This window comes from Akebia trifoliata, chromosome 4 (genome assembly GCF_017979445.1).
Source record: "Akebia trifoliata isolate Shusen 1 chromosome 4, ASM1797944v1, whole genome shotgun sequence".
Classification (NCBI taxonomy): domain Eukaryota; kingdom Viridiplantae; phylum Streptophyta; class Magnoliopsida; order Ranunculales; family Lardizabalaceae; genus Akebia; species Akebia trifoliata.
This window is the reverse complement of record NC_141378.1, coordinates 44,630,530-44,648,299: the sequence shown is the minus strand read 5'-3', so window position 1 is coordinate 44,648,299 and position 17,770 is coordinate 44,630,530. Positions and strand designations below refer to the sequence as shown.

Here is a 17,770-nt window from a genome sequence, read left to right as displayed (position 1 = left end):
CCTAAGTATATTTTAAAGAGTCGTGCTATATTGATTAGTGTACTACACTTGTATCTCGAGGAAAAGTACCTATGATTCTATGCATACAGTGCTCATGGCAATATTATTTTCCTCATTATAGCATTTTTCTATTTTAACTTCTTTAGTATTTCGTTGTTACCCTGTTTGATTAATGGCTCTTTTGGGGATTAGTTTGTTTTATTTATTTAAGGAGTCATTCTTCTATGAGAGTGGAGGGAAAATAAGGTCTAAGAGTAATGTCATGTGTAAAAGTATATTTAAAGATCGAGACGAATTCATTAAATTTGTGACAGAAAAAAAAAAAAAAACTATTATATTCTTTTATTTTTTCTATTGTATTTTTTATATGAAAAATGTTTAAAGTGATTTGTTATGGCATTATGTTCAATACGGCCTAGAACCTTAAAATTTTTGTAAAATACTTTACTACCGACAATGGATCATTGGGTCCAATATTGAGTTGACCTGGCAATGCATAGAGAATAATTGATTTTCTAATTTATATCTCGAGAAAATAAATCTAGCACTGTCAGTTCAACTTATTATTGGACCCAGTGTCCAATGCAAGCAATGTAATAGATTAAAATGTTATTTTTGAGGTACAACGTACAAGTTAAAAGCATCTATGATTCCATCCATGCTTCCACGTAAGTTCAGCGTGGAATGCAGTCACTCTAGCATTACTCTTTTTATATTAATAATATAATTAATTGAGAACAATTCCACCACGTATGTTATTCCACCTAGAAACAATTTTGGAATCTAATGTCAATGATTTTGATCTGCAAGATGTGTAGGACGGCCCGTCGGGAAAAAACTTTGTAACAACCCTCTCCAATGAATTACATGTGGCATTTACAGGAGATATTTCATATTTTAACAAAAATGTAGGGGCGTGAAATAAATTCAAAACGTCACATGTTTTGAAATCAAGACGGTTTTCTCAAATTTTTAAACGGACTGCCCGTTTCAAATTTTGAAGCCGACAATCGAAACGGGCTGCCCGTTTCGAAGTAGGACTCGGCCCATCGTCATATTATATAATATAGAAGTCAATAGGATAGGTCAACTAGTTCGAGACACTTCTCTCTAATTTTCACCAAAATCTGGAACGAGTCCACTTCAAAAAACTTATATCCAGAAATACAACTACGTGGCACAATCCTAACGATTGTTTATTTTGAAAATGTCTCTAAAGCATGGAGATCTGTGGTCCAAGACAACTGGTTCTCCAATGAAGTGGTCCAAGAAAACTGGTTCTTCAAGAAAACTTCCAATCTTCAAGAAAAAGATTCGAAATTTTATTGAAAAAAAGAAGATTTAATTAAAACGCGTCAAGAATAAGTTCTTTTTTTCTCTGTCAACATCACAGAAGTAAAAAATTTCGGCTAGATAAAACCTAATATTCGAACGAAGAGCTTCATGTTTTCCAGAAAATTTAAAAATGGCGTTGTCACTTGTAGGAGGATCTGTGTTGGGTGCAGTTGCAGGAGAGCTGTTGAAAGCAATTTTAGATGTGAAAGATAAGATCTCCATCTTCAAATCCTTCTTGGAAAGACTCAAATCTACTCTAGAAACTATGGGCCTGTTTGGATATCAGGAGCAGAACTACTCTTCCAAAGAACAGGAGTTGAAGTACTCTATGGAGGAGTTGGAAAAGTAATTCTGTGTAGAAAGGGCGTTTGGCAATCAACTCTGTGAAGTACTGGCAGAAGTACTTTTGTGCTGGAAGTCTGTTTGGAAACCATACTGACTTCTCATGACTTCTAGAAAAAAGATCAGAATATCCTTATATTATACCAGTTACTGTTTTTTATCTTTTAGTGTCATAATATGCCTTCAAACTATACTGTTTTTGACATTTTAACTATAAATATTAATATAATATAATATAATAAATATTAATATAATATAATATAATAAATATTAATATAATATAATATAATATTTTAAATATTAAATATTAATATAATATGTTTAAATCCATTATACTCAAAATTTAAAAAAAATTGACAGACTGTTTTTGACATAGTATGACATAATATAAAAAAAAAAATTGACAGACTGTCTTTTAGTGTCATAATATGCCTTCAAACTATACTGTTTTTGACATTTTAACTATAAATATTAATATAATAATATAATATAATATTTTAAATATAAATATTAATATAATGTGTTTAAATCCATTATACTTAAAATTTTAAAAAAATAAAATTGACAAACTGTCTTTTAATGTCATAATTGCCTTCAAACTATATTATTTTTGACATTTTAACTATAAATATTAATATAATATAATATAATATTTTAAATATTAAATATTAATATAATGTGTTTAAATCCATTATACTCAAAATTTAAAAAAAAAATTGACAGACTGGTCTTTTTAGTGTCATAATATGCCTTCAAACTATATTATTTTTGACATTTTAACTATAAAAAATGATTAATATAATATTTTAAATATTAAATATTAATATAATGTGTTTAACTATAAATATTAATATAATATAATATAATAAATACTAATATAATATAATATAATAATTTAAATATTAAATATTAATATAATGTGTTTAAATCCATTATACTCAAAATTTAATTTTTTTTTTTAATATTAATAAATGTTATTTCATTTGATTTAAAGGCAAATGAATTAGGAATATTTTCATAGAAAATAATAAAGTTAAGGGTATTTTGGTAAAACGAACCATTAGATTTTGACTCTCCGCAAGATGAGTTTTGAGAAATAGGTTTTCTCAACTTCTTCACAAAGAGTAATTTCTTGCTCTTGCGCGGAGTAACTCTTCGAAGGAGTTGTTTATCAAAACGCATCCAAACGACTTCTAACTTCCCGCAAGAGTCAGAAGTAGCCAAGGAGTCCTATCCAAACGCCTACTATAATTCCCAAAATCGAAGAGATTAAACGGTTAGATGGAGAATTAAATGACCCTAGAAGTACTGATATCGATAGATTAATTGCAGAATTGGTGAAAGGGAAAGATTTGGTTCGTAAATGCTCGAAGATTCAGAGTTGGAATTACTACCAGAAGTATCGATATTCGAAGAGATTACTACAATTGGATGATTATTTGATTAGGTTTTTTGGTTTGAATGTAAACGCTGAGATTTGGAGCGATACGAAACGAATTTTGGTGGATGTGCAGGAATCGAGAAGGAAATTGGATCAATTGAATTTGGTAGAAAGAAGTGTAAATGTGGATCGAAGTCGGATCGAGAGTTGGTGTGCAATTCCTGAAATCCCTAATTTTCCTATTGGATTGGATGTGCCATTGAAAGAATTGAAGATGAAATTGTTTAGAGACGATGTAAGTGTGATCGGATTGTGCACGCTTGGTGGAGGTGGGAAGACTACATTGGCTTCTAAGCTTTGTCGAGACGAAGAAGTGAAAGGTATGTCTATCTATTCAATTTTGAAGTTTTGAAGAACATTTTTAATTATTGTTTGTTGATTTTCATTCATAGATTAAAAATTTTCAACATTGAATTTTACATACAGTCGAATTGTGGTGAAACGGAAGAGAAGATCACTTTATTCATCCTTGATAAAGAACCTTGAATCCACAAAGAAAACAAGAGAATTATCTTTAGAAAACTGAACTTCTATTGATCGTCTAGATGTTGCAAACATGGTTTTAAAACTTGTTTTAACATCTCGTCTCGTCCATGAATGAGATCAAGTAGTCTCGGATGAGTTTTCTGATACTTATGAGTCATCTCGTCCAACAATGAGACAAATGAAGACCTATGGGAATGTATCAGTCGTTAGGTATCGGTATCAGCCAAGCCTAATACGAAACATTGACCCCGAAACATTCACACAATGAGACAAATGAAGACATATGGGAATGTATCAGTCGTTAGGTATCGGTATCAGCCAAGCCTAATACGAAACATTGACCCGAAACATTGAATGTTTCGGGTATATGTCGGAATGTATTGATTGATACCAGTATCGATATTTTCATTAACCAAAACATTCAATCGCTACAATATTTTAAACCTTGTCTCTCAACTTCATTTAAATAGACTTTCAAACCTGTAATTTGGCTCCATTTCTACTAATCTAAGGTAGTAAAACTTTCTAAAAATAAGAAAAATTCTAATTTGTCTAAATCTCCTCTACTAACGCTAGAATACTTACTAATGACCTTCTAAGACAAATCCAAACTCCAAATAGCCCAGAAAAATGCTAAAACAGAATTGACTTATAAATGCATTTTTTTACCGTCATCATGAATATGCTCAATGTCCTTCGTAAAAAAAAAAAAAAAAAAGTCTTGAATCCATTAATATGGACTTTAATTGATTGATCCTAAAGTATTTAAATGATTTTGAACTGTTTAGATTGCCCTTCAAACTAGTATGTGGAATTGGCCATCATCTAACAGAGTAATGCAGGTGATAAGTTATTTTTGGTGCCATATGATATGCTAATCAGGGCTCTTTTGAAACTTCTGCAAGATTTTCTATGCAATTTGCACCCAATCCCATAGTGTAGGTGGTTCCTAATTTTGGGTTTCAAATTTTTGTTTGCCTGCTTTGACCAGGAAAAAATTGAAAATAATTTGTCACAAGGAAGTCAAGAACTCAATTGGATTCTCTCAACATGAGCCTCTATCAGTTGGGAATTCTTCTCTCAGGTTCTGTTATCTGCAAGGTTCAAATCAAATCACATCTTTCGAATCAATTGGATTATTATTTCAGGAAATACCACAAATTTCTCATTTGATTTTGGGAAAATCATATATATCATAACTTGGATTAAATAGTTTACTGAAAATGGAGCTTTTAATTTGGTGTGGAATCTTGATCCCAAAATTTGATTTATTATTTGTCTTAATGCCATTAATGAAATAGCTTTCCCACATCTCACTCCATGATTTTTGTATTTTCCTCGTGACCCATTTTTAACTTTCTGATTTTTTTTTTCTGACAGACAGATTCAAGGATAACATCTTCTTCTTAACCGTTTCAAGCTCACCTAACTTGAAAGTGATCGTAAAGGGATTATTTGAACTACTAGATGGTGGGAATCGGTTGCTAGAATTTCAAAATGACGAAGATGCAGTGAGACAGCTGGCATACCTAATGAAGCAGAAAGAACCAGAACCCATATTGTTGGTCCTGGATGATGTGTGGTCAGAATCATTCCTTCAGAAGTTTGTATTCGGAACCATAGGATATAAGATATTGGTTACATCAAGAACTGAATTTAAAACATTTGATTCTACATATTCTTTGAAAATGTTGAGTCACCCAGATTCCATGAGTCTCTTTCGTCACTTGGCATTCCCGCAAGATGGAAACTATGAGATGCCAGATGAAGATCGTGTGGACAAGGTAGCTTATTTATCTGTGATACCCACGTGTATGCTTACAATCCACATATATCAAGTTGTATGCAATATGGCCATTTCCACGTAGAACCTTAGGTATCAACCCCACAACGTTCACCCCCACACACATGCACATGCACGCACCAATCCACACACCCACACCAACACTCACCCACCATGCACCTATCTTGTTTTCTGAAAAAACAGATGACACAGAATCCGACTTTGAAGTGGCCAAGTCACTTCAAAATTTGGGAGGAACCCTCCTCATAACATGACACATGACTTTTTGTATTTATTTCACGTCCCTACTCTTATAAATATTTGGGACACCTCCTTGAAGATACCACATGTAATCAAAAGGAAAGGGTTCTACCGAAATTTTGAAGCGGGATGGGCGCTTCAAAGTTTTTTCCAATGTTACATGTTCTCGAATAATTCAAGAAGTACATTCCTGGAGAAATGAACATTGACGTTTGATTTATTCAACTTCATAGTGATGCCCTTCCGTATATAGTGTTTCAAAGTGTGCATGATGGATCCATACACCCACAACGGTGCACACGTGCGCGCGCACACACACACATACACCTTATTTTCTGAAAATGTTACGTGTTTAGAATAATTCCGCTGCAGATATGAGCATTGTATTTTGGAATTTTGAAATTTTGAAATTTTTTTTTGATAAGTATTGAGTCTTGATTTATTCAAATTAATGTTTAGTGATGCCCTTCCTTAGTATCACATGTTTACTGTTTTTCTTATATGGTTTCTACCAAAAAAATAACAGATTGTACTTAATGTTATCAAATTGCAGATAGTAAAAGGTTGCAAGGGATTACCTCTGGCTCTTAAGGTGATTGCTCATTCACTGCGTGGACAGCCTCCAAGGAAGTGGAAAAGCACACAGAGAGTATTGTGGAAAGGCTCCTCCATCTTCGACACTCACAAGGATCTTCTTGAATGTCTTGCAACCAGTTTAGATTTCTTAGATGATGATCATCATCATCTTCGAGAGTGCTTTTTAGATTTGGGTTCATTTTCCGAGGACCAAAGGATCCCTGCTTCTGTTCTTATAGACATTTGGGTTGAACTCTATGAACTAGATGAAGATGATGCTTATGTCAACCTCCTTGAACTATCCTCCCGAAATCTTGTTAATCTGGTGGAAAGCACTAGGTATGTTTGTCGTCTCCATATTTTGCTACAGCTGATTTTCATTGTTTGATGATATTGCAGACTGATTTAACATACATATCTTTACTACTACAATGAGAGAAGGCAGTGTAGAAGTGGTTTGACACCAAAATTGAGTGGGCATAAATGCCCCTCACTTGTATATTTAAATTTAATATAATTAGTCATTTTGGTAAAAACCAAGAAAATTGCAACCTTATCACATTGCTTAATTTTCAAAATTACGAAAGTATCATTTTTTACTCTCTAATCTTCAAAAATCCTTCAATCAATATTTTAAATTACAAATAAGCCTTTTTGATACATGTGCCTTTGCTAGAAGAATGACTACTATTTTGGCAAAACTTTCCTGCATGATGCATTATTATAAATGTAGAATTAAAATCAATCATATTTCCTTGATTGGTATTATTGTATTCTTCAACCAACATGTTGAACATGGTGTTATCTACACACATCTTAAAGTAACATGTCTCTCTTTGTTCATCAGAAAAGACGCAGGAGAGATTGATGGAAACTTTAATGACCTATTTGTTACCCAGCACGACCTTCTCCGAGATTTAGCTATCTACAAGAGTCAGGAACATCAAAACATAAACCAAAGGAAGAGAATGATGATGGACCGAAGAGAAGACGATATTCCCAAGAATTGGAGGGATCAAGATCTCCGACCTTTTGATGCCTGCGTAGTGTCTATTCACACAGGTTTGATCATCTTCGTTCATTTGTACCGAACTGCTTCATTGCTGCTTCATCTCTTTTGCACAACATGACTTACGGTGTACGTTTTGTAGGCGAGAAGTTTTCTTCAAGATGGAATGATATGCAATTTTCTAAAGCGGAGGTCATGCTGTTGAGTTTCTCAACAATGAACTTCACCTTACCAAGGTTCATCGAGAAAATGAGCAAGTTGAAGGTTCTGATCATTTCAAACTGTGGACCTCACTATGCAGAATTAAGTGGGTTGTCTTCTCTTGGTTATCTATCCCAACTAAAGAGAATCAGATTAGAGAAGATTGTGATTCCTTCCCTCAACGAAATCACAGAACCATTGAAGAATTTGCAGAAAATATCACTAGTTATGTGTGAGGTCCACCATGCTTTGATGAACGTCAATGACAATATATCCTATATATTTCCAAATCTAATTGAGATGGATATAGATTATTGCGATGATTTGGTAGAATTGCCTCGAGGAATCTGCAACATTAAGCACTTGAAGAAGCTCAATGTCACCAACTGCCATAATTTATCTGCATTACCCGAACAAATTGGAAATCTGACAGAATTAAAGGTTCTAAGGTTGCGTGCTTGTACGGGTCTAATAGATTTAGCGGACTCAATTCGAAGACTCGGCAAGCTAAGGTTCTTGGATGTTTCTGATTGTACTAACTTAGAGAGGATGCCTGAAGGGATGGGTGAATTATGCAATTTGAGAAGACTTGACATGAGATGGTGCTCAAGAGTGAGACGATTGCCAAGGTCGGCCATGGATCTTAGGCGCCTAAAGGATGTTATTTGTGATGAAGAAATGGTCATCTTATGGGAAGTTCTTCCTATGCATCTTAATATACAAGTTCCCAAGGAGGATATTAACTTGGATTGGCTTCAGATTTGAATTTCAAAGTCAAAATTTTAACTCTTGAGGAAATATTGTAACACCTCATCGTGATTATGTATGTAACTTTGTATCATATTCTTTTCCATTTGTTAAAATTGTGATAATGTTATGCATTGTTATAGTTTTTATATTATAAAAAAAAAAAAAATAGCAGCAAGAAATCCTTACTGGAGGTAAACTATTATTACATCTGATCTAATCTTAATCTTAAACTAATCTAAGTCAATATTTTTTTTTTTAAAATAAATGCATCATAACATAATATATTCTGTCAAACTTATCATCATCATCGTCATCTATGCCTTATTATAATTTTTGGGTTGATAATGTGAATCTATTTGCTCAGCGAATGTATTTCTCAACAAAAATGTGAATTAAAGGAAAGAAAGAGATGACATAGAAGAGATAAAACTTCCCGTTCCAGACATTGTTTCAATTAGGAGAAAAATCGAGATGGTCTTGACCGAAACATTTTGAGACAATAAGAAACATTCAATGTTTTGTTCGGTCTCCTTTGAATGTTCTGTAAAAGTATTGCAAAACATTACGAAACTTTGAACCAAGGTTATATCCAATTGCAGGTGCATTGGCCTTGGCTTGACCCAACTCAACCAAATCAAACTGAGCTAAAAATATGCTACGCCTGGCTCGAGATTAAATGCTTAGGTCAGGCAAAGCATCAAGCCTAAGCTTCTATTGAGGCTAACACCGACAGTTTGGTGTTGATTTAACAACTTAAAACCCTTATTTATTATTAGCTAATTCGTACTAAAATTTTTGTCGTCGTGGAGACCTTGTCCTTCGATGTTTGTCAATGTATGTATCCAGTTCAAGAGATGCACCGCTGGCCATCTCATCCCTGATTAATATCGAGTAGATTCATCTGAGTTATATGGTTTCATAAGAACAATTATTTAACTCTATAAACCTCGAGGTGTTGGCTCAATGGCAATTTTGGACCGATAAATGGTTAATGCTCGTAGGTCGTGAGTTCGATACCTAGTATGAGCATTAATTCCTCATAAGCCACTTGCGAAGGTGCACCCTCACTTGGTGCATGTGATGTGCAGGTGTTGCATGTGCCCTGGGACTAGTCCTTGGACAAGACCATGGTCTATGGACTAGGCAAAGCCCAAATACAGGTCCAGTTCGCTGTTTACAGGGATACCCGGTTATAAAAAATAAATATCATTTAACTCGATTCAAAAATTATATATTAATACATTTATATTCAAATTATTATTATTTTTCTTATTATAGTGGATTAGAAAATGGAAGGTCACAAAATCATATTTCTATATAAATAATAAATATTTAAATCATTAAAACAAATTTTAAAAAATATATATAAAAAAAACTTAGTTGACTCGACAGAGTTTGCATTAACTCAACCAATATTTTCTAAATATTGGATGAGTCGTCTTGGATCTCAAACAAGTTAATGTGATGGACCATTCACATTGACTAACTCAGCCTGATCTCCAAGATTGGGTAACTCGCCTGATTCACTTAGGTAATTGTCACCATTTTTCCAATGAAAGGGTGTGTCTAATTCACAATACAGCTATTTATCCTAACCGCCTATAACTTTTTAACTTCTGATGCATACATTTCAACTACTTTGACCAATGATCGTTTGACCCTGTCTCTTTGACAAAGTCAATCTACTTCGTAGTCAACCGCTAACAACTAATTTTTCTTCCCATCTCAAAGTATATTTGATGCTTTACCTCAAAAAGTTAAGCAACTGAGTGAAAAAACCAGAAAATATGTGAATTATTTGTTGCATGGGTTAAAATTGAGGGGAAAAAATCTAATGGACCCGAGGTCAGGGCTTTTTTCAAAATACTTTGAAATTTTCATTTCTAAATAGGCCCTCATCACACAAATTTTAATAACGGTCTTGTTAGGGCACTCGTTGAAGGGCAATAAATACACTTTGAAAATTGGAATCTGAGGGTATTTTGATTTTAAAAAAAAATTTAAGGACATTTTTTATATAAAATTCAATTTTCAAAGTGTATTTATTGCCTTTTAACACATGTCTTCGGTCACACGTAAACAAAATCCATTTTAAAGTACTCAAAATACTCTTTCTCTAGCCAAACTATGAAAAAGGGATCTATTAGGTTGAAGGTGACATTCAAATCAATCATTAATCTTTAAAATATACATGGAGAATTCACAGGACGTTAGCATTATCCAATAACTTTGTTTTTCAATAATACCCTTATTCACTTTTGTTTTATATATAGATATAGGGAGCAGTTCGGCAGCCCTAAAGTTTGTCAAATTTGGTGCCAAACATTTTTTGTAAATCACTTTTGATGGGGTTAGAAGTTTTGGAATAGGCTGATTTTTTGCGAGGATGATCTCTACGGTGAAGAGATCATCCTCACAAAAAATCAGCTCATTTTGAAACTTCTAAGCCTAGTTTACAAGTTGAAGAATCGTGGACCATCCAATTTTGTAAATCACTTTTGATGGTGTTAGAAGTTTTGGAATAGGCTGATTTTTTGTGAAGATGATCTCCTCATCATAGAGATCATCTTCACAAAAAATCAGCTCATTCCAAAGCTTCTAACCCATATTTTGAAAAATGTTTGACACCAAACTTAGCAAACTTTAGGGCTGTTGAACCGTCCCCATATATATATATATATATATATAGGGTCCCGTTCGCCACCCTTAGTTTTACCACACACTTTAACAAACGCGTTTTGTCTTACATGGGTTAGAAGTTTCGGAATGAGCTGATTTTTGGTGAGGATGATCTCTATGGTGAGGAGATCATCCTCACCAAAAATCAGCTCATTCCAAAACTTCTAACCCCATCAAAATTGATTTACAAAAAATGGACGGTCCACGATTTTTCAACGTGTAAACATGGGGCTAAACATTTCGGAATGGGCTGATTTTTGGGGAGGATGATCTTCTAATCATAGAGATCATCCTCACCAAAAATCATCTCATTCCAATACTTCTAACCCATGTAGGACAAAAAACGTTTGTTAAAGTGTGTGGTAAAACTTAGGGTGCTGAACATTTCCCATATATATATATATAACATTTGATCCAAATGTTCATTTCTCTGGGCTAATTTATGCATTTTGGGTTTCAATATCTATACAGGGCCAAGCTCGTCACTTGACTCAATTGTCCATAAAATCAAGTCAACTTAAAAACCTCATGAATTGATTTGGATAGTCGAGTCCATGTATTTTCGAGCTCACTCAAAAACATGGTTCCATCAAGTTTGGCGGCCCCAAGTCACCCAAGATCCAATTGAGTCAACTTGGCCGAGTTTTAGGTGGAAGAACAACAAGAAAAGGATGGGACTTCTATAAGAGATTGGGTCTTTGCGTGCGAGGCTGGCATTCATTCCCAGCATTCTTCAGTAATCCTGAAGAAGAGAAATTGCAACAAACAAGCATGCTTTCGAAGAGGATTGAGCACAGTTAAAAGAGAACAAAATTAAAAAGATCCATTGGAAATGTACAGATGGTTTAAGTACTTACATTTACGAGTACAACTAAATCTGCTTAGTGAAGAAGAAAAACAACACTAACAACATTACTAAGAACACACTACACAATAAAACGGATACAACAAGGGGGAAGGAGTGGATTCTCGCCTGAACCCTTTGGATTCCAGATGTTGGAAATCTCTTTGAAAGCAGTAAACATAGAGTATCGAAGCTGTGTATTATAAACATGTCACACTCCAATAGTCAATCAAGTGGTGAACCATTTTCCTTTGGACCACCTTAACGGGCGATGAGACTAAGAACGTAACGAACTTTGTTGTGGAAGCTAATCTTTATGAACCTCAGACACATGAATCAGTCACATTGCATAGACAATTTCACCACTACTGTCGACATCTAGGTCGGGATCAGTCTCTAAGTCGTCCATGTCATCATCAAAGTCGAGGTCACTAGTGAAATACTGGTTGAGGCTGCGGGTCCCAGCTGGAGGTACAGTGGCCTCGGCTATGATCTGCATGATATCTTCAACGCTCTGCATAGGTTGCTCAGGCTCTTCAAACTGGTTGCTTATTGTTGTTTCGTCTGTGAGATCCACTGGAAGGTTCTTTAGAAACCATTCGTGGTTTCGAATTTCAGGAATTGTGATCCTCTGTTGCACGTAAATATTCAAAAGGTGTGAGATTCGAAAATGATCACAGTAAATAAAAGTAGATTACTAACCATTGAAGGGTTGGCAACAAAAATCCTTGAGATTAGGTGGCGGCACTCAGGAGATATATGAACATAGTCCGGAATCGAATACTGGACACTCAAAATTCTCTGCATGAACAAAAAAAAAAAAAAGAATTGTTTAGACTTTGTCAATTGATTGGCTTGACTGGCCATAAATAATAAGCTCCAAACGCAAACCTGTATCGTCTTCTTGAAGTTCCTAGGCTCCTCGGGATCCTCAAAAGGGTATGCACCCACCAGCATGACATACAAGGTTACACCACAAGACCAAACATCCGCAATCTGAATAGTTGTGTTAAAACAGTATGAAATATTAAATTTTAGGTTAAATCCTTTACGTCATTACGTGCTTTGGAAAATTCATCATTTTTGTAGAATATGCTCACATGCATGTGTGCATATATACATTGTACAACTAAGATAGCATTACCTTTCCATCATATTCCTTCTTTAGTAATACTTCTGGAGCAATGTATGCTGGGGTCCCAACAGTTGATTTGGGTTGTGAATGCAGCACTGATGACTGAAAAGGTGGCCATAATGCAACTTTGTGAAGCTCACAGATATTTGTCATAAACAGGGAGTCAACGTGGTACACTTTCTTGCAAATGAAAATATTTCAACTACGCCTGTTTGGTCCAAAGCATGTAATAATCTGAAAAATGTTTCCGTGTATAATGACACTAAAGATGAATGTCATTTTACGTGAAGACATTTTTCAACAAACTACATGATGTGAACCAAACAGCCTAAAATAAGAGATGTCTCCGTTAATTCATACAACTACACAGGTACACAAGCTGGTATAAAATTTGTTCTCTCAAGCAGGGGCGGAGCCAGGATTTTTGTACAGGGTGGGCAAACTATATTAAACAATTGAGTTGTGTTGGAGAGACATTATATATAGGGGACGGATCATGGGACATATGTAAAAACAATGTAATAATAATAATTTTTCAAAATATGGGTTAAAAGTTTCAGATTGAGCTGATTTTTTATTAGGATGATCTCTATGATGAGAAGATCATCTTTAAAAAAAATCAGTCCAATCCGAAACTTCTAACCCCATCAAAAGTGATTTAGAATGGGGACCGTCAATTTTTTACCAATAATCTGTAGACCACTTTTGATGCACTTACAAGTTTCAGATTGAGCTGATTTTTTGTGAGGATGATCTTCTCAGCATAGAGACCATCCTCACAAAACATCAGCTCAATCTGAAACTTCTAACCCATATTTTGAAAAATCATTGTTTTTACATATGTCCCATGATCCGCCCCCATATAAATATAAATTTATATTACTGTTATTATCAAAAAATGTCAACTAGGTGAGAGTGGTAAGCTCATATCTTCATCCTGGGTTCAAAACTTCACAGCTCCATCAATTTTATTTTGACTTATTAACATAAATAATGGCCGGGCTTGTATTACTAAAATTGGGCGGCCTTGTTCTATTACAGGAAAGGTAAAAGGGGCCTTTCATAGTTTGATGAAAGGAAAGGGTTATTAACATTAAAAATGAGCAGGCCTTGTTGTATTCGACCAAGGTCAAAGGGGCCTGTCATAGTTTGATGAAATGAAGGGTATTTCAAATTAATATAACCACATCAAGGGTGTTGTCTAAGTAAATCAATTAGAGAGGGAGGCAAAACATTGAATTGTGAGGTGGGTAACAAAGTCACAGGGGGCAAGTCATCAATTTTAAGTATAGGGAATCTCAAATTATAACCCAACTCTAAGGGTATCTGACATATTAAAAAATTTGAGGGTGGCCAACTGCCCACTTTGGCTCCTTACTGGCTCTGCCCCTGCTCTCAAGTCCCAAATTTCAGTATCATATATAGCCTACAAAAACTTACATCACAAAGAAAACAATAGTGGAACGGAAAACAAATACCTTGGAGTACCCAAAATCGCATATCTTCAAACGAGGAGCTGGACTTCCATCCAAGAGTGTATTTTCCAACTTCAAGTCACGGTGACATACTTGCTTCATGAAGAAACACAGCATAAAGAAACCCAACTTACTTTGCTCACACTCCAACTATAGTCACCAAAGTCTCCGACTTATTGAAAAACTCGCGATTAAATCATGACTTTTTCCTTCACCGATTTAATCATGACTTTTTTGATAACGCGTGACTTTTATGAACTTCACGATTAAATCACAAATAATGCGTAAAATAATGAGGATGAAAATGAGAATGACATTGATATGATGTTTTTGATCTGGTAATGAATCCTAATTCGAACTCATGATTATGGTCTTTTTTATATTTTGAATAGTATAATCTTTGAATATGTTGTGAATCTGTGGTTACTTGTGGGTAGCATAAATGAAATCAACATGGGAATTCTTGATTTATCATTCTAGTTTAATATGGAACTTGACGATATAATATGAAAACACCCGCTAGCACGAACGATTATATAGCCCTAACCTAGCTCGATTTTTCCCGACATTTTTCTAATGTTTCCCAATTTTCCCCTTGCCAACTTATTCCCGAACCCCAACTTGGTGACTACCTACATAGACCAATAATGATAGTTCAAAACAAAAAGCATATTTAAATACCATTGAGTGACAATAGCTGACTCCTGATATAAGTTGTTGGAAGTAGAAGCGGGCCTGCAACAAAAAACGGGATGATGCAAACATCAGATCAATGTGCAGGTGTTTGGTGAGAAAAGAAACAATGGCTTAGATAAACAACCTCATCCTCACCAAAGCGGCCAGCACTGCATATACGCTCAAAGAGCTCTCCACCAGATGCATATTCCATAACAATAGCCAGATGGGTGGGTGTTAATATGACCTAGAGTAAGATTTACAGCAACAAAAAACCTAATTAGGGTATCATTCCTTTTGAAAACAGAAACTAGTACCCCCCCCCCCTTCCTCAAAAAATAAATAATAATTAAATAAATAAAAATGAAACAGACCTCTTTGAACCTAACAATGTTGGGGTGCCGCAATGATCTGTGGTTAATAATCTCCCTTCGTACATTTTCATCTATCTGTTACACAACAGAAAAATGAGAACGCCAGAAATGTTTCAATAGTTCTAGTCATAGTGACAAAATTCTTTGATTTTTTTTGCAAAGTTGCAATTAGTTCGCAATTCTTTCAATCAGAGATCTAGTCACGACCTATTTGCAAAGCTTTGAAAAATGCATTTTTATATTACATTTAATATGGAATTTTGTAACTTTTCTTAATATTATGTTATATATATATATATATATATATATATATATATATATATATATTTATATTATCTATTAGTAATAACATGTGTTTGTGTGTGTGTATCTATATCTATATACGAATATGCCCAATTTTTTCCTGACTTCACCAACTTTTTCCCATTTTTTCTGCAATTTTCCTAGCAGAATGATTCTTGAACCTCAGATTTGTTACTATGGTTCTAGTTACTTATTAACTTGGTGTTTTTATCACTTCATGTCTGACTCAATTAAAATCGATCGATCTAGTAGTATGACCTATAGTGATTGAAGCCGAACCATGATGATCAATCCTTATAATAAAACTAAAAGGACTGGCTTTATAACCATGAATACAACTAGAAAAACCTTTTCAGTCACTTTTTCTAAAGTTATCCATTTGGGATCATTTTCTCCTTTAATGAAAATATATCATATTCGTATCACCTAAGGATAAAATTACAATCAAATTTCAGTCAGACACGTTTTGGTGCTGCCCATTGGCTTCCTTGGTTTTTGGTATAAAGTATTGATTCTATTAATTAAAGAAGGGTTTTGTTAACGTGTGCCCTAAGGACACATGTTAAAGTGCAATAAATACACTTTGGAAATTGGAATCTAAGGGTATTTTGGTAAAAAGTACTTTTTGAGGGCATTTTCGGTACAAACTCCAATTTCCTAAGTGTATTTATTGCACTTTAGCGTGTTACCTAAGGGCACAAGTTAGATAATAAGAATTGAATCATTATTAAGTCTCTTTTATGAAACTCTAATGGATATAAATCTTATAAGAGAGGAACTCTAAACCATCTTCTCTCATCTATAAAGGAAGAGACGGCTGTCCCTTTATGTGTGTGCTCTTTAGAAATTTATTCCATCACTTACAAATAGTCTACCCATACCATAATAGAGAGAGAGAGAGATGGGTATGGCATTAGAGATTATCAAGAAAGGGAATTTGATCGTTTTCTATTTGTTATTATTCAATCACTCAATCTCAACGGATCAAGATACATTCCCTAAACAATTTTTTCAGTTTCATTATGTTCAATGATATGTTGGTTCAAAGTCAAATAATTGTTTAACGGCATTGTAATGTTTAATGTCTCAACTCTCACGTGGTTTTGGATTTTAGAATGAGTTATTTCTCACAATCTCTTCAGTCCAATAAAACTCAAACAGTTTCCATTAATGTCGAACCAAACAAAATTTATATTTTTTATAAAAGAAAACCAAACAACAAAATTTCTGAAATTTAAACCCCATACAGCAAAGCACTTCAACAAACTGAAAATTTCGGTTTCCACTCATTCATTTCTACCTAAAATTTACACAATATTTGATTTTCCAGACTATAATTTCCATAAAGAATAAAAAAAATTCAAAAAAGGAAAATTTGAAGAAACATAAATGAGGAATTTTAAATTATTCGAAGAATTAACCTTTTCTCCTCTTTCGATGTACTTCACGGCAACGAGTTCTTTAGTCTGCTTGTCCCTCATCAACCTCGCAACACCGAAATTCCCCGAACCGATATCTTTTACGAGCTCATACCGATCACTATCGTGCATTATTGGCAAATCCATGCCAGGTCCCACTGTGATTGCAGGTCGATCCATTGAAACTTTCAGTTCCGATTTCCTCTTACACAGCAACTCTGCTCACATTATCAAGCTTAAAAAAACCACAAATCATGATCAAACGAGTATCTAGAGACGTGGCGAGAGATCGATCATTCGATTCCAGTAGATCGATCGAGAACCAGTTGGTTGAAGATAAAGACAGCTGAGGAGCTCAAGCCCGTGAAGCTTACTTACCTTCAACCGATTCCAAGATTTTAGGTTTTAATTGAAAAATACACAAAACAATCAGAGAAAAAGATGGGAGAGAGAGAGAGTTGCAGACAAGGTGAAAGCTCGTGAGCTGCTTTTGTACTTCTCTTTATCAAAACCGCCGAAGAGAGAGAATTCTTAATTCTTATCGGTTGATTGCAAAGGAAAATGAAAATATCTCACTCCAAAGTCCAAACAACCATAATTAATTATCTAAAAAGAGAGCTGATATTGGCACCTCAACTTTTACTTATTACACCTCAATTAAAGGGAAAATGCTGAAGTGACTA

General features: G+C 34.4%; 2 protein-coding genes across 2 annotated transcripts; one reads left to right on the top strand and one right to left on the bottom strand.

Annotated features, from left to right (window-relative positions):
* Nucleotides 1–1,465: 1,465 nt before the first annotated feature.
* Nucleotides 1,466–8,373, top strand: LOC147405209 (putative disease resistance protein At5g66900). The gene is made up of 6 exons (XM_086437965.1): nt 1,466–1,608; nt 2,903–3,438; nt 4,985–5,388; nt 6,202–6,563; nt 7,072–7,286; nt 7,376–8,373. The coding sequence occupies exons 1-6, from the start codon at nt 1,466–1,468 to the stop codon at nt 8,197–8,199; spliced, it is 2,484 nt and encodes an 827-aa protein (XP_086294091.1). The 3' UTR covers nt 8,200–8,373.
* Nucleotides 8,374–11,650: 3,277 nt separating this feature from the next.
* Nucleotides 11,651–17,651, bottom strand: LOC147405208 (serine/threonine-protein kinase SAPK10-like). The gene is made up of 9 exons (XM_086441426.1): nt 17,091–17,651; nt 15,367–15,441; nt 15,138–15,239; nt 14,999–15,052; nt 14,321–14,413; nt 12,852–12,944; nt 12,599–12,703; nt 12,410–12,508; nt 11,651–12,338 (listed from the first exon to the last, which is right to left on the bottom strand). The coding sequence occupies exons 1-9, from the start codon at nt 17,265–17,267 to the stop codon at nt 12,048–12,050; spliced, it is 1,089 nt and encodes a 362-aa protein (XP_086297552.1). The 5' UTR covers nt 17,268–17,651; the 3' UTR covers nt 11,651–12,047.
* Between the last annotated feature and the right edge of the window lie 119 nt (nt 17,652–17,770).

Excerpts from the sequence above, each read along its gene's own strand:
- LOC147405209 (XM_086437965.1), top strand. The coding sequence starts at position 1,466 with ATGGCGTTGTCACTTGTAGGAGGATCTGTGTTGGGTGCAGTTGCAGGA. Across the intron at positions 3,439-4,984 it reads TCGAGACGAAGAAGTGAAAG|ACAGATTCAAGGATAACATC; the intron begins GTATGTCTATCT and ends TTTTTCTGACAG. Across the intron at positions 5,389-6,201 it reads ATGAAGATCGTGTGGACAAG|ATAGTAAAAGGTTGCAAGGG; the intron begins GTAGCTTATTTA and ends ATCAAATTGCAG.
- LOC147405208 (XM_086441426.1), bottom strand. The coding sequence starts at position 17,267 with ATGGATCGACCTGCAATCACAGTGGGACCTGGCATGGATTTGCCAATA. Across the intron at positions 15,240-15,366 it reads ACATTGTTAGGTTCAAAGAG|GTCATATTAACACCCACCCA; the intron begins GTCTGTTTCATT and ends ATCTTACTCTAG. Across the intron at positions 12,704-12,851 it reads AGAAGGAATATGATGGAAAG|ATTGCGGATGTTTGGTCTTG; the intron begins GTAATGCTATCT and ends ACAACTATTCAG.